Source organism: Orycteropus afer, unplaced genomic scaffold, assembly GCF_000298275.1.
Source record: "Orycteropus afer afer isolate SDZICR_OR568_19922 unplaced genomic scaffold, OryAfe1.0 scaffold00026, whole genome shotgun sequence".
NCBI lineage: Eukaryota > Metazoa > Chordata > Mammalia > Tubulidentata > Orycteropodidae > Orycteropus > Orycteropus afer.
Window position 1 is genome coordinate 7,577,219 of NW_006921613.1, and position 16,010 is coordinate 7,593,228.

At 36.5% G+C, this 16,010-nt stretch overlaps 1 protein-coding gene across 1 annotated transcript in view; it reads right to left on the reverse strand.

Annotated features, from left to right (window-relative positions):
- Positions 1–16,010, reverse strand: part of AP4E1 (adaptor related protein complex 4 subunit epsilon 1) — a 141,911-nt gene that overhangs the window by 61,213 nt on the left and 64,688 nt on the right. The window contains exons 6-8 of the mRNA XM_007935178.1: positions 11,876–12,035; positions 7,042–7,208; positions 693–766 (exon numbers count right to left, since the gene is read on the reverse strand). Of these exons, the coding sequence (XP_007933369.1) occupies positions 693–766; positions 7,042–7,208; positions 11,876–12,035 (401 nt within the window). The remainder of the gene's footprint in view (positions 1–692; positions 767–7,041; positions 7,209–11,875; positions 12,036–16,010) is intronic.

Here is a 16,010-nt window from a genome sequence, read left to right on the forward strand (position 1 = left end):
TTATCACTAACTTACTTTTTTAAATTGTATAAAGCATAAGTTATTTACTGTCTCTTCACAAAATAGTATGTTGTTATTCCACACTTTTATATATTTCTCTATATCCTACCCACTCTTCAGGTGTCATTCAAATATCATTTTCTCCGGAAAACCTTCCTTGTTCTCCCCCTCACCTAAGGCTAGCTGCTAGATTTTCCCCACAGCACTCTGCAATTCTCTTTGCAATAATACTTGTCCCTTTTTTATACATCTTATCTGTGAGTCCCACAATATTGTTTTATTCACAGCTGTATTCCAAGTACTTTACACAGAACCTGACAAACAACAGAAATTTAATAAATATTTGACAATTAGTTGACTGATTATTTAAGCATTATCTTCAAATATAAACTTTTACAAAATATGGAACTGATCTGCTGGATTATCTTCACAGTTAATTACATGCTTGATGAATGTTTTCAGTAAGAAGGAAAGCATAATTACCAATTTAAGTCAACATCTAGAACAATGCCATAATTTCAAATTATTTCAATTAGTTATTCAATGCTCACATTTAAAAAAAAACACAAAGAATCACCTTAAAAATCAATGTATAAAATTCAATCAGAACTTAACAGCATTCTAACACCGATTTAGCTGTGACACTTAAAGTACCTTTAGTCATTAGAGTAGCATATACATACATTACCTACCATATGTGATATTGTGATTTAACTCGGCTCTTCGTAAGGATTCATCAAGAACATCATACATTAATTCACTTGTCCTGTTTAAAAGATATTTTATTTGCAGTAGAATTATAATATTCTAACCCCAAAAAACAATAGTTTTCAAACTTCTCTCTCTTTAAAACTGAAGATCTACAGAAAAGAAGTGAAAGAAATTCATTTATGATGAAGTTACATGAATTTCCCTTATTGATGATTTTATTTACTTTTCCGTAAGTTTTAAACTTCCTGCTTTATCAAGTTGACTGCTTAGTACATGAGGAAATATATGCAAATCAATCAACTCTATCTTTAATCTGTACCCAGTTTACCAGTATCAGGTTTGTGTTTGGTTGAATAGGGTATCTTTTATAATTTTCTTTGCAATAAAATATATCTATGTGTTTTATGTGACTACAGCAATAGTTCACATGACCAGATTATCCCATATAGTATATTAACTGTATTTTAAGCAGGTAGTTTTCAGAAATTATTCAAATATTAGTCTTTCCATGATCAGCAATTAGATTCCTCAGTAAAGAAGTTTTAGCTTTTATTTAAGTTAAATATAAAGCATTATATTTTGTGGAATTAACAGATTTGTATCATTCACATGTCTTTATGGTCCCTTTCCTACAGTAACTGGTTGAGGTAAATACTGTAGGAAAACCTAGTGCCTTACAGAGTCCTACAGCTCTGCCTCTAGGACTAGAAAAGAAAATTCTCTCCAAGAGGCCACTGTAAAAACTGAGGCTTCTATGCTGGTATATCTATGTTTTACACATTCAAAAAGCACTAAGAGATGAGATATCATCTTGCCCCAGCACTAATAACAAAGTTCAACAAGACAGGAAATAACAAATGCTGATGAGAAAGTGGAGAGACTTGGACTCTCATACACTGCTGGTGGGAGTGTAAAATTATACAACCATTATGGAAAGCAGTATGGGGATTCCTTAAAAAGTTGGAATTAGAAATACCATTTGACCCAGACATTCCATTACTAGGTATACATCTTAAAGAAGTGAGAGCCAGGACAAGAACAGACATATGCACACCCATGTTCATCGCAGCACTATTTACAATACCCGAAAGATGGAAACAACCTAGGTGTCCATCAGCTGAAGAATGGATAACCAAACTATGGTACATACACACAATGGAATACTACGCAACCCTAAAGTATAACATAGAATCTGCAAAACAATACATAATGTGGGTGAACTTGGAGGACATTATGCTGAGTGAAATAAGTAAATCACAGAGGACAAACATTGTATTAGTCCATTATTGTAAAAAGTCAAGGAAAGCTTTATATATAGAAGGAAATTTTCTTTGTTCATTACCAGGAATGGGATGGGATGGTAGGAAATTTTCTTTGTTCATTACCAGGAATGGGATGGGATGTTAGATAGACAGAGATAACTATTGATTTGGGTGAAGAGAAGGGCAATGTACCAAATGTGAGTGATGAACTTGGTGGCGCTGAGGAAGAGGAAGACACGGAGAAGTGCACAGGAGGTACAGACAACAAAGATGAACCCTTCTGCACATACAGTACTGCGTTTCAGTGAAGGCAAACATGGATATACGGGTGGTTAGATGGGTGAACAGGCTGAACTATTAGGTATGTCTTCGCAAGGAGGAGTGTGCCCATGACCATGTAGAGGGTTGGCAGACAATGTTTCTACAAGTGTATTGGTATGTTCTGTACGAATTCCCAGGTATAAGGTAGAGCTGACAAGGGACAAGATTGTAGTCACTTCTTGGCCACAGCCAGCTACACAGAGGGAATGAGTAGTTGGACCTGTGGGCTCAGGACCATAGTTGCAGGGGACATCAAGCTCAATTGGCATAACATATTACACAAAACATTGTTCCACAAAGTATTTGGTCAGTAGTGACTGGGATCTTAAAAGCTTGCAAGCAGCCATTTAGATGCAACGATGGGTCTCTCCTTGTCCACAGCAAAGAAGAATGAAGAAAACCAAAGATTCATGAAAACTATTAGTCCAAGCAACTGGTATACCATGCAATCCTCAGCCTATAGGACTATGAGACCAGAAGAACTAGATGGTGCCTGGCTACTACTGTCAACCACTCAGAGGGAGATCTATGTAGGAGATCTGAATAGCATGGGAGAACAAAGTGAAACAAAACTCAAAATCATTTGGGGGCAAAAAAAAAAAAAAAGGGACCAGGTTTGCTGGTCTGATAGACCCTGATAAAACCACTGAGACTATGGCCCCTAGCTACCCCTCAGGTCTGGGACTGAACCCAGTCCTGTGGCTTCCAGCCAAACAAAAGACAAGCATATGAGCGGAACATTTATACTAGGTAGATACACTCCTTGGAGAGAACAATCATGGGAGAAAAGAAGGGCTGTGTATGCACAGGGAGACAGCTCAGGGGGCAGGAGTGCATGGAGGGAATGACATAGGGAAGAGGTTAACTACGAGGAAGTGGGAGGGGAGCTGTTGCATTGTGGGAAATTGTAGTCAATGTCATGAGACAAAGTGTATGTGAACTGCTGTATGAAAAGTGAATTTGCTCTGTAAACTTTCACGCAAATCACAAAAAAAGAAAAAAAAAAAAAAAAAACCCATGAGGCAAGAAAGGCCCAAACTAACAAGAGTGAAACAGCATCATGTGCCCAGGAAAAAAGCTCAGGAGGCAGGAAGGACAGGAAAGAAGGGCAAAAGGAAACAGTAACCACAGGGAGGAAGTGGGAAGAGGGCTGTTACTTTGTGGGAACTACAACCAGTGTCACAAAACAAAATGTGTAGGAGGTGTTAGATGGAAAACCAACTTGCTCTGTAAACTTTCATCAAATCACATTAAAAAATTAAGAAAACAAACAAAAAAGCACTAAGAGGAAAATAAAAAAATTACCAGCATCTGAGTAGTGACTGGGATATTAAAAGCTTGCAAGTGGCCATCTAGATGCAACAATGGGTCTCTTCTCATCCAGAGCAAAGAAGAATGAGGAAAACCAAAGATGCATGGAAACAACTAGTCCAAGAAACTAGTATACCATGTGATCTTTACCTTATATATGACCATGAAACCAGAAGAACTATATGGTGCCCAACTACAACTGTCAACCACTCGAGTGTGAGTACAATGTGGAACAAAACTCAAAATTAAAAAAAAAAAAAAAAAAGAGAGAGATCATGCTTAATGGTCTGATAGAACCTGGTGAAACCCCTGAGACTATGGCCCCTCGCTGCCCTTCAGGTCTGGAATTGAACTCACTCCTAGGACTTCCAGGCAAATAAAAGACTAGCATATGGGCTGAACATTTGTATCAGGTAGATACACTCCTTGGAGAGATCAATCATGGGAGAACGGAATAGCAGTGTATGCACAGGGAGACTGTTCAGGGGGCAGGAGTACCTGGGAGGGAAGGACACAGGGAAGAGGTGGCTATAGGGAGAAAGTGAGAGGAGAGCTGTTGCACTGTGGGAAACTGCAGTCCATGTCATGAGACAAAATGTGTATGAACTGTTGTATGGAAAATGAAATTGCTCTTTCATTGTGCCTTTCACCCAAATCACAATAAAAATGGAAAAAAAAAAACTACCAGCATCAAAGGATACACAGAGTGGTCTTGCAGAGAAACTACCTTATAAAACAAGCCAACAAAAAGATCAAAATAATCTGGGGTTGAATAAATTATCATGTACGTTACATCTTTCAGAAAATTTCCCTTTTTCATATATACAGCCAGAAGATTCAATTTGAAGTGCGTGTACTTTTTTATTTTTTATGTCTTAACTGAAGTATAAATGTCTAATAATAAGAATCCAGAACTGGAATATATTCTAAAATCCCTCATTTTATTGTGTAAGCACATCTGCAGAAGATAACCATAAAGCAGACATTACCAAACCTCCCCAAAAATATCTAGTAATTTTACACCTAGATTACAGTCTAGTTTCTCTATTTTAAAGCCAATGTCTGGCATAAGACCGTCATGTTTGACCACATGAAATGTGGAAATGTTTGAGGATTAATCTAGCTAAATATTAACAACCTAAGAAGCAGGCAGCTAAAAAGCACAAGAAAATACAAATCATAGATATAAATGATTATAAGTATAATAAAGACTTTGCCTGTAAATTATTTCAATTAAATACTTCAAAATCCTGTTGTTGTTATGTGCCCTCGAGTCGGATCCGACTCATAGCAACCCCTCCTTGGGTTTCCCAGGCAGTATCACTACAGAAGGAGCTCTGGTAGCATAGTGCCTGAAGCACTTGACTGCTTACCAGAAGGCTGGCAGTTCAAACCCACCAGCCACTCCTCGGAAGGAAGATGGGGCAATGTACTTCCGTAGTGCTACTGCCTCGGAAACCCAGCACATAACAACAACATCACTACAGAAGGAGATTGCCCAACCCTCTGGTTAGCAGTCAAGTGCCTTAGGCACTATGCTACTATAGCTCCTTAAAATCCTGTTAGAACTTATTAACATTTACTTTAACACATTGAGCTTATCATGGTCTAAGATGTGTAAGATTTATGTTAATATCAAATTTCATTAAAGAGTTGGGCAACAAAAAAAGAAAACTTCCTAATGCTCTGCAACATCACAAGAGTTCCATTGTATATTCATTTAATTAAGCCTAATTACTTTCACCTGAGCTTTTTAAAGTAAGGACTATCTTACTCATCTTTGTGTATATTCTCTAAATTCAGCCACGGAGGAAAGAAGAAAGTTAATGTTAATAAATTTAGTAAATAAATGTTCTAAATACCTCTCAAATTACTTCTTGACAACAACTATAATGGCATTAAGTGTTTTAGACCAATAAGGTATGATGCATTATTATGAAATCAGTTGTTTTAAAACAGAATTCCAGTGAACTACGACTGGGGCTCCACGATAGGGTAAGTTGGAGTTATGTGGCATAAAGTATAATTAGGAAAATCATCTCTAATGTGTGTATGTCTATCCCATCACCTCCAGGTTTTCACTCCAAGTTTCAATCTGGGGTTGAGATTTATCAACACAGAAAAAGGTAACATATTAATACCTAGAATGACAGAGCCCAATTAGCGTCATGAGGAGTTTACAGGCAGATGGGTTCTGACATGAGGCTGACTAGGCATTTCTAGTTTCTAGATGCAACAGCCAAAAGGAAGGTCACATTACAAAGCTAGGCTAAAAAATAAGAATATAAATGTATGCTACTGCATAAAAGGGAACCACCACCATAAAGTCAGAACACTGCTTAATATTAAAAATATTTTCTTAAGAAACAAACATATCAGGGATGGCAGATATGCACAAGGACTCGAGCCATAGTCCTTGCTCTTAAGAGAACTAAAATCTAACTGGACACGCTCTCAAATAGTTTAGAAAAAAAAAAATTAATGAAAATAATCTGTGCGTGTATACACACACACATGAAGAGAAACTAAGAATGATCAAATAAATGTAAATAATGAATAAATTTAGGTAAAATGTAGAACAGAGATCTTTGTATTATTCCTGGAATTATTATATAGATTTAAAAAATTATACCAAAATAAAAAGCTATAAAAATATATACAGTTGGATAGGTACTCATAAAAATGTTAATATAAATTATTGGTCAAAAGAGTAATTCAGACAAATGAATAAAGAAGGTGAAGACCTTACATCTTACTGGAGCAAGGGTACGTAAATTTCATCCCATAGATCTAATCTGGCCCAACACCAGTTTTTGTACAGCTGCAGGCTAAGAATGGTTTTTATATTTCTAAATGGTTAAAAAAAAAAACCTCACTGCCATGGAGTTGTTTCTGACTCATACTGATCCCCACTGGGTTTCTGAGGCTATAAATCTTTATTTAAAGTAGATCGCCTAGTCTCCCTTCCTCATTTTAAATGGTAGGGGAGAAAAAAATCAAAAGAATAATAATATATTATGACTCATGAAGATTATATTAAATTCAAGATTGAGTGTCCAAAAACAGACTTTTTGGAATACAGCCATGCTCATTCATTTATGTATACTCTATGGCTGCTTCTGCTTCAATAGCAGAGTGAAACAGTTGCAACATACGGTCCACAAAGTCTAAAACATTTATTTTCTGGCCCTTACAGAAAAGTTTGCTAACTGTTGAAATGGAAACTTTCATGGAGGAGATGGAACTTCAGAGGTACCTTTACTAATAGGTAGGATTTAGATAAACAGAGTCAGGATTATCCTAACAACCTGAAAACATGTATGTATTTCTTACAATGGTTTATTTATCTGACTCATCATGAAACTTCTAGGTGATTAAAACTTAGGGGCTATCATGTCATACAGTGTCATTAAGTACATTACTTAGAATAATTTACCTTTGATCATCTTTTCCAAGAAGTCCCAGTATTCTCAAGAGTTGAATTTGTAACCACGGTGCCGGCACACTGTGGTAATTGAAATCTACTGGGAGCTTTCCTCCAACTACTTGCTTCAAAATTGTTACAAAACTCCCAGTCAAGTCTTTATATCCAGATGAATTCTCCTACAGCCAAAAAAAATTCCATAAGAATGTCTTATCAAATATAAAATAGATAAGGTTGAAATGCCATCATCTACTTAATACACAGAACCTCAGATAATACATACTCACAAGTTCATGTTTCACACTCAATGAAGCAGTGCTCTAATGCGTATGATTTTTTTTTCCCCATGATTAAACTCTGGCTACCTGATTAATCCCAAACTGAATCATGCCCAGAAAAACTTCCACTTTTTGGAACTTCTTGCTCCCACACACAACTCAATCATATTTCCTAAGTTCTTATAATTATATCTTAGATAGAATCCTTAATAACCAATAACCAGAAATTAAAGCAAAAAGTAAAAAGAATGGGCATACTGAAAAAGGGTGGTAAAACCCCTACTTTTGATGAAAATCAAGGCTTGCTTGCAATCTCTGAACTTTTTGCAAGAGTTCTCATATAAGTGAAGTAAATGTACTGTTGGTGAAAAATTACAGCAAAGTCTATGTAAATATTCAAATCCCCAACATTAGAGAGCCTACTTATTCAAAACTAATAAACCATATGGTATTAAAACATATTTGTGTTTCTGAATGAGTGTGCCTTGATTTTCTACCTGACTGGGAATTTAAATATATACTCTTCAAAATAAACATTAAGACAGTTCTTTGTAACTCTCATTGTGTATTAAGGCAAATTTTTGAAAGGGAAATAGTAGCTCTTTCAAAGTTAAGTAAATATTAGAGAAAAAAGAAAATTAATTGTCAAATATCTATTTATACCATTCTATTTTGGAAGACACTTAAAGCAAAAAAATGGCAACAATCTTCAGTTCTATCTAAAACGAGTTCAAGAGCATATTCCATTTTGTTACAGAAAGCTCTCAAGAAATCTCTCACAGAATATACTCTCAGACAGAAAGTTTCTGGCAACACAATGAGGCTGAATTAGTATAAATCCATCATCATCATTTAGAAAAATAATTCAAAATGTTATTTTATACAGATGTTTTAATTTTTACCAATCTGGTATGAAAAAAAATTCCTCAAGATTTCCCTGATCATTAGTAAGGCAGAGCAAGAGTTAGTAAATTAAAGTCCATGGTTAAAATCTAGCCCAGTGCTTTTTTAAAATCAAATTTTACTGGAACACAGCCACACTTATTTATTTACATGCTGCCTACAGCTGCTTTAAGAAGTACTTGGGTTGCGCAAATGGTGAAGTACTGGACTACTAACCCGAAGGCTGGCAGTTGAGATCTACTAAGAAGTAAGGCCAGGTGCTTTATTTCCAAAGGTCACAGTCTTGAAAACTCTATGGAGTGCAGTTCTACTCTGAACCCTTGCGGTCACCATGTGTCAGAACTGACTAGATAGCTACTAACAATATGGTTGATTTTGTACTACAAGAGAGTTGAATAATTACAGCAGAGACCATTGTGCCTAGAGAGCCTAAAACACTTATTATCTAGACCTTTACAAAAAGCATGTTGACCTCTGAAGTAGAGTATCTTTTCATCCATTTATTTGTATTTCCTCATCAGTGGTTTGCTTCTACACATTTTTTGACCATTTTTCCTTTAGTTGTTCATCTTTTTCTTAACTGATTTACAGAAGCTCTTTCCAAATTAGGGATATTAACCTTTGGTCTATGATATAGGTTGCAGATATTTTGGCCAGGTTGGCAAAAATATGGGGAAAGGACACTCTAATTAACTAATGGCACAAATACATATGGACACAATCTTTGTAGAAGCAATGCTGCAGTACCTATGGGAGTTTTACTGTATATAACTTATTAAAAATGTAGCAATTCTGCTTTCTGGAATTTAAAAGAATACATGCCAAGAGAAAAATGAAATATGAGTAATGATGTTTACTGTAGAAGTCTACCATAGAAAAACAGGATTTATAAATGTGGGTGTATATAAATGTATATACATGTGAGTGTATATATAAATGTATACATATATATATGTGTACATAAATAATATGTATATATATGCATTCAAATGTGCATAATAGAAATGTCTGTAGTATCACAATGCTAATCAGTATTAATAAGATTGAACAAATTTGTACCAAATCAAAATGCCAATTCATAAGATTAAATATATGTGGTAGTTAAATTTATGTGTCAACTTGGCTGGGCCTGGTTGAGTGGCTGGGCAGCTGGATGTAGTATTCCCCATGATGAGACTGGTAATCAACTCCATGGTAGAATCTACTGGGAGCAGCTGAGTAGCTGCCTTAGGGAGTGGGCTGCTTCCTGTATACAAGGAAAAGCCTTGGGAATTGTCTCTAGTTTATGGCATGCTTGAACCCTGCATGTAGTGACCTTGGGACTTTTGATGGACTTGAATTAATGGCCTGCCATGTGGTTTGGTAACATTGGGACTGTGCCTTTTTTACTTGTCAACCTTGGGCTTGTCAGCCTCAGCAGCCAGCAGCTGTCTGAGTGAAGAAAAGCCTCTAGCTTCAGTGGGCTGGGAGCAGGAAGTAGAGCTAAAGCCCAAGGGTGAGGGGCTTTCACCCAGCCCCTAGAGCCTGGCACTTTGCACTCACACTTAAAGCCTTCAAACTGTAAGGGAATAAACTTCTGTTTCTTCAAGCCATCCCATTTGTGGTATATTCTTGTCAGAGCAGTAATAGGTAACCAAAACAATATACTATACCAAAATTAATTGTCTAACTAAGGACTTTTTTTGTACTTCAAAGAGGAGTTTCAAGTTTTGGTTTTTTTTTTTAAACTTCTGGTAGATTGAGCACACTAGTTTATCCCCCACAAAAGCTGATGAAATTGACAATAAAGAACTTGTTTCAAAGAAGATAATTAGACTGTGAAGACAAAAAGAATGAGAAAGGAGACAAAACCGCAAGTAAAAGATTTCAACATACTTGTGGAAAGGAGCCCTGGTGGAGCAGTAGTTAAGCACTGAGCTGCTAACTGAAAGGTTCGTGGTTTGAACTCACCAGGAACATTCAGGTAATTAAAAAAAAACACTCTTAGAAAATAAAAACATGATAGCAAAATTCAAAATTCATGTCAAAGGTTGATGGAAGTTGAGCAAAACGATGGGTAGTAAGAGGAAAAAATTTTTAAAAAGATAAATTCAGCAGCCTAACAGCTAACTTGTAGCAGTGACTGAAAGAGGAAACCAGAAAAAAAAAGGTTGGGGGGGATTATGGGGGATATTATCCAAGAAATAATATAAGACCACTTCTCAGAACTGAAGGACTTGAGTTTTATATTGAAAGGGCCCATGAAAATCACCAGAATGAAAGATCCCATAAGCTTCCAAAGAGAAAAAGAGCAGTTTCATATAAAAGATAAAAAAATCAGAGGGCCATAGAAAGTCTTACTACCAACAATGGAAGTTATAAGACAGTGGAACAATGCCTTCAAAATTCTAAAGGAAGGAAAACTGATTTGCTATGTAAACTTTCACCCAAATTGCAATAAAAAGGTTTTTAATTTTTTTTTTTAATTCTACAGAAAAATGATTTTACATGGGATTCTACGGTTAATCAAACTATCAATCAAGTGTAAGAGAAAAATAAAGGTATTTTCACATATGCAAGGGTTCAAAACTATTTACTTTCCAAAACCCCTTCCTTAAGATATACTTCAGCAAAAGGAGGGCATGAACCAAGAAGCAGGCAAACACAGAACTGAGGAAATGGACTCCAACATAAAAAATGAATGGTGATGTCCCAGATGTAAGCAATGTACTACCTGACCTAGAGAGCAACAATGAGATGGGGACAGAAGACTGGAGGGTGGACCAAGAGCAATGAGGAAAGAATAGAGAGATTATCCATGTGGAAAAATAATTACCAGATACTGTAAAGACTGGCTGAAACATTAAGGGAAAAAATCAATAGCAGGTACAGAGATAGCAAATGAAAAACAAAGAATTATTAAAAGCAGGAAAAACAATATTATTGAGAAAAGAAGGGATCATAATTGGCTCACAGTATATAATATTTACACAGATTTAGCAATGCAAACTCTAACTTAACTTCTGACTCCAACAATTATGATAATGGCCAAAAGCCCTGAAAGTGGTTGCCTATGGGAAATACGACAGCGGCAGACTATTAGAGGCAGGCAGAGTGGCCAGATACAAGGAATTACAGCTCTCCAATAAGCCCTTTACTCATTTTTTCCAACTATCTGCATCTATGATATGATAAAACAAAATTTTTAAAATTAAATAAAGAGGAGTTTGCCAATCCCAATGAATTGTTAATTGGTAGAATAAGTATAAAGGGACCTTTCAGTCACTGTTTGCCTATTCCTAACCATTCAACCTTTTTTCCTCCTCTGACACAGTATCAACGTATAGAGTCAACACTCCACAGATATATCTGAACAGCCCCCCAACATCTTTCCTCAACACTACAGGCTGTTATGCACACAAAGCACTAACTGCAAATTTAAATCACCTTCCTGAGCCAATGTCTTTCCATTCCATTTGTAATATGACAAAATATTACACATTTTTTAAAAATGACCAGTTCAGGACAACTCCTATATTACCAATAATTTGTCAAAATTACTATTAAAGAGTCAATAATAACATTTTAAATGTTAGTTAAGCATTTCACTGATTTTTTTAAAAAAGTTCTATACTTTTATTTTTCTAATGGTAACTGCTCAGTCCCTGCTGAAATTTCCAACTTACCTTAATCATCCTAAGGTATATGTGCAAGGAGGCAGCCATGACCCCAGCATCTCTGTCACAAAGTGCTTTCCGAAATTTAATATGAATATGCTGTACTTGATTGGGAGCAATGAGATAGAATTTGTATAAAGCCAGCACAGCTTTTCTTCGTATAATCTCCCTAAAGATAAAAAATGAAATCTAAACAAGCCAATTCAAATCATCAGTATTTAGTTTTAAAAGATTATGGACCAGATGAGTTCAAAATACTGGCTACTACCTTATGATCTAAAAAGAGAATCATACATTTATCTTTAATTTCTTTATTCTAATAGACCAAATTGTATTATGTAGTTAACACAAAAAGGTAAGATGGCAAGACACTGAACTATCCATGTTACATATTTCTGTAATTATGAGATTTATCATTATTACCACTATTCAGTAACAAGCATATCTTACATTTAAATCAAGGGGAAAAAAAAAAAAAGAAAGAAAAACATTTAAGATTTTTTTTTTTTTAATTTCCTACAATTCTTGAAAGCCTCTCTTCAGATATTGGAAGCAAAAAAGCCAACAATAAGTTTAAATCAGTAATAAGTAATTTCAGCTAATAATATTGTTGTTGTTATGTGCCATCGAGTCGGACCCGACTCATAGTGACCCCTCCTTGGGTTTCCGAGGCAGTATCACTACGAAAGTAGATTGCCCCACCTTCCTTCCAGGGAGTGGCTGGTGGGTTTGAACCGCCAGCCTTCTGGTTAGCAGTCAAGTGCCTTAGCCACTATGCTCCCAGAGCTCCCAATAATATTAGTCTCTTTATTAAAAGTATCTTTACTGTTTATGCACAGGGAGAGTTCAGGGGGCAGGAGTACATGGAGGGATGGACACAGGGCAGAGGTAACTATCAGGAGGAAGTGGGAGGGCAGCTGTTGCATTGGGGTAAATTGTAGTCAATGTCATGAGACAAAGTGTATATGAACTGCTGTATGGAAAGTGAATTTGCTCTGTAAAGTTTCACCCAAATCACAATTAGAAAAAAAAAAAGTCTCTTTAACATTCTCACTGTAAAGTTGTTGTTGTTGTTGTTATGTGCCATCGAGTCAGCCCCAACTCATAGCAACCCCTCCTTGGGTTTTCGAGGCAGTATCACTACGGAAGTAGGATTGCCCAACCTTCCTTCCGAGGAGTGGCTGGTGGGTTTGAACCGCCAGCTGTCTGGTTAGCAGGCAAGTGTCTTAGCCACTATGCTACCAGAGCTCCCATTGTAAAGTAGTAGATTTTAATATTAATTTACATCTATCTGTCTGTCTATCTCATGGGCAAGCATACTCCAAATAAGTCCTAAAGCACCACACTTTGTGGGCACAGATAGATACACATGTGAAAAAACGCTACTCCTCTTCTCCACCACTTGTTCTGTCAGTTTATAGTACTCTGGCAGCTTTGTTGAAGAACTAGAGAAGCCTTCTGCTGAGAAATTGCAGCAGTACAACAAACAGGCATGATTAAAGCAGACATTAATCACAAAGATTAACTTTCTATTTTTTCTTTCCCCTCTTCTTTCCTCTACGTAAACAGAATAGCTGAGCCTTTCACAGACAATAATTCCTTTAGGATTGTTTTTCTGCTCATATATTCCTTTGCGTATATGGCTTACCTCCAAGACCTGTTTCAGCTAAATCACTGTGGTTTATGGGACAAGAGCATCCTGAGAAGAGAGACACCAAGTTTGGAGCAGCCAATATGAAGAGGAAACAGACATTCTTGGCAGACTGAGAGGCTTGAGAGTACCCACTCCCACATTCTCCCCTCCTCATACAGTTATTCTTTCCCGGCAAGTGCAAAGAGTTTGCAAAACAATTCTCCTCATCAAGTCCAGTTTTACATCATTGAGCAGAACAATAACAGAAAGTTCACAAGGCAAAAACGACTCATCCAAATAACAAGAATAATGCATTATCAGCATTCCTCAAACCCTCCTACCCCTTAGCCCATTTCCCTTTAAAAAGCCCTAAACTTTTTCTCACCTCAGGGAGACAGACTTTTTAGTGAAGTGATTCTCTCTGTCTCTTTGGATACTGATATTCAATAAATCTTTTGGTTTTCTACTTCAACCTGTTGTGGTGATTGGCTCTACTCATGACAGGTGGTAAGAACCTCACTGTTCCTGCATGAGCCTGCCTGTTGCTGTGATGATGGAAGCTATGTCATCAGTGTTTCAAATACTAGCAGGGATACCCATATCTCATTCGGATTCCAGGGACCTAAGAATAGGCTCTGTTTGCCAAGGACAGCAGGGACATACAGGAGACTGACAATTGGGAAAGGAGACAGGTAGTGGGTGTATTGAGTGCTGCCAACTAGCGAACAGAGAACCATAGTACCCTGCTTTCGTAGACAACATCCAAACAAAACGAAAATCATGGGCTAGTCACTCCAACACACAATCACGAATTAAATATAAACACAAAAATGTCACAATGTCTCAGAGACAACAGAGCATCACAGTCCACAGAAGTAAGATAAAGCAGGAGAAACAAGGGACCAGGATACAGACCTGGAACACATCCCTGAGGAAGATGCAGCATTGGAACTCTCTGATAAGGAATTCAAAAGAACTATATTTAGGTATCTTCAATGGACTAAGAGACAGATCAAGGAAAACACTGAATTGAGGAAAACAAAGAGAAAACCCTAGAACAACTTCAAAAGACAATACAAGAACAAAATGACAAAATAAATGAAAAATTAGAAATGATACAAAATCTATAGCTAGAAATCCAGATTAATACTAAATTTTCAGAAACAGATAACACATTGAATGAGCAAAGGAGTAGAATTGAATCAATGGAAGATAGAATTAGTGAGACTGAGACAAATACCTCAATACTTCTTTGGAAAGAGATCAATCAGAAAAATGATCAAAACAAAATGAAGAAAGCCTAAGGTTCATGTGGGATACCATCAAAAGGAATAACCTACATGTAATCAGAATTCCAGAACAGGAAGAAACAAATAAAACCACAGAGAAAATTGTCAAAGATTTGTTGGAAGAGAATTTTCCTGGTATGATGAAAGATGACAATATACCCATTCAAGAAGTTCAACAAACCAAACAGGATAGACCCCAAAAGAAAATCACCCAGACATATCATCAACAAAACCAAAGACAAAGAAAGAATCCTAAAAGCAGTATGGGAAAAAACAAAAAGTTATCTACAAGGGGCAAGCAATGAGACTAAGCTCAGACTTCTCAGCAGAAACCATGCAGGTAAGGAGACAATGAGATGGTATATATAACTCTGAAAGAAAAAAACTTCCAACCAAGAATTATATACCCAAGAAAACTGTCCATCAAATATGACAGTGAAATTAGGACATTTCCAGATAAGCAGAAATTAAGGGAATTTGTTAAAACCACACCAACCTTACAAGAAATGCTAAAGGTAGTCCTTTGGACTGAGAACCAACTACAGCAAACAATAACCGACCATTAACACACAGGATGACATAACCCAGAAACCAACCCAGTTATGCAAGTATCCAAAGTAAGTAAGCCTACAAGATGGTAAACAGGAAACAAAGAGATACCAATTGACAAAGACAACTACAAACCAAAAAGAGGGAAAAAACTGTGTAGTTATAGAACTTCCAAACGGTAGGAAAGTGAAGACAACTGTAAGATAGAACAGACTGCTCTAAGCTTGGGAAGAAAATTATAAATCACAGGGTAACCTCAAAGAAAAATGATAAACCTTCATATCAACATAAAAAAGAGGACCAGCACAAATATTTAGCAAATATTAAAACAGCAGCAATGAAGGAAGTGATAGCACAACTCATAAACAAAACGAGCTGAGGACCAAAAATTATATGGAACAAAGAAATCAGCAACACCACAAAAAAGCACGTAACAAAATGACAGCAACCAATTCACACTTGTTGATACTTACACTGAATGTCAATGGATTAAATGCACCACTCAAGAGATGGAGAGTTGCAGACTGGATAAGAAAATATAACACATCAATATGCTGTCTACAAGAGACATACCTTACAGAACCCCAAACAGGATAGACCCCAAAAGAAAATCACCAAGACACATCATCATCAAAATGACCAAAACCAAAGACAAAGATAGAATCCTGAAAGC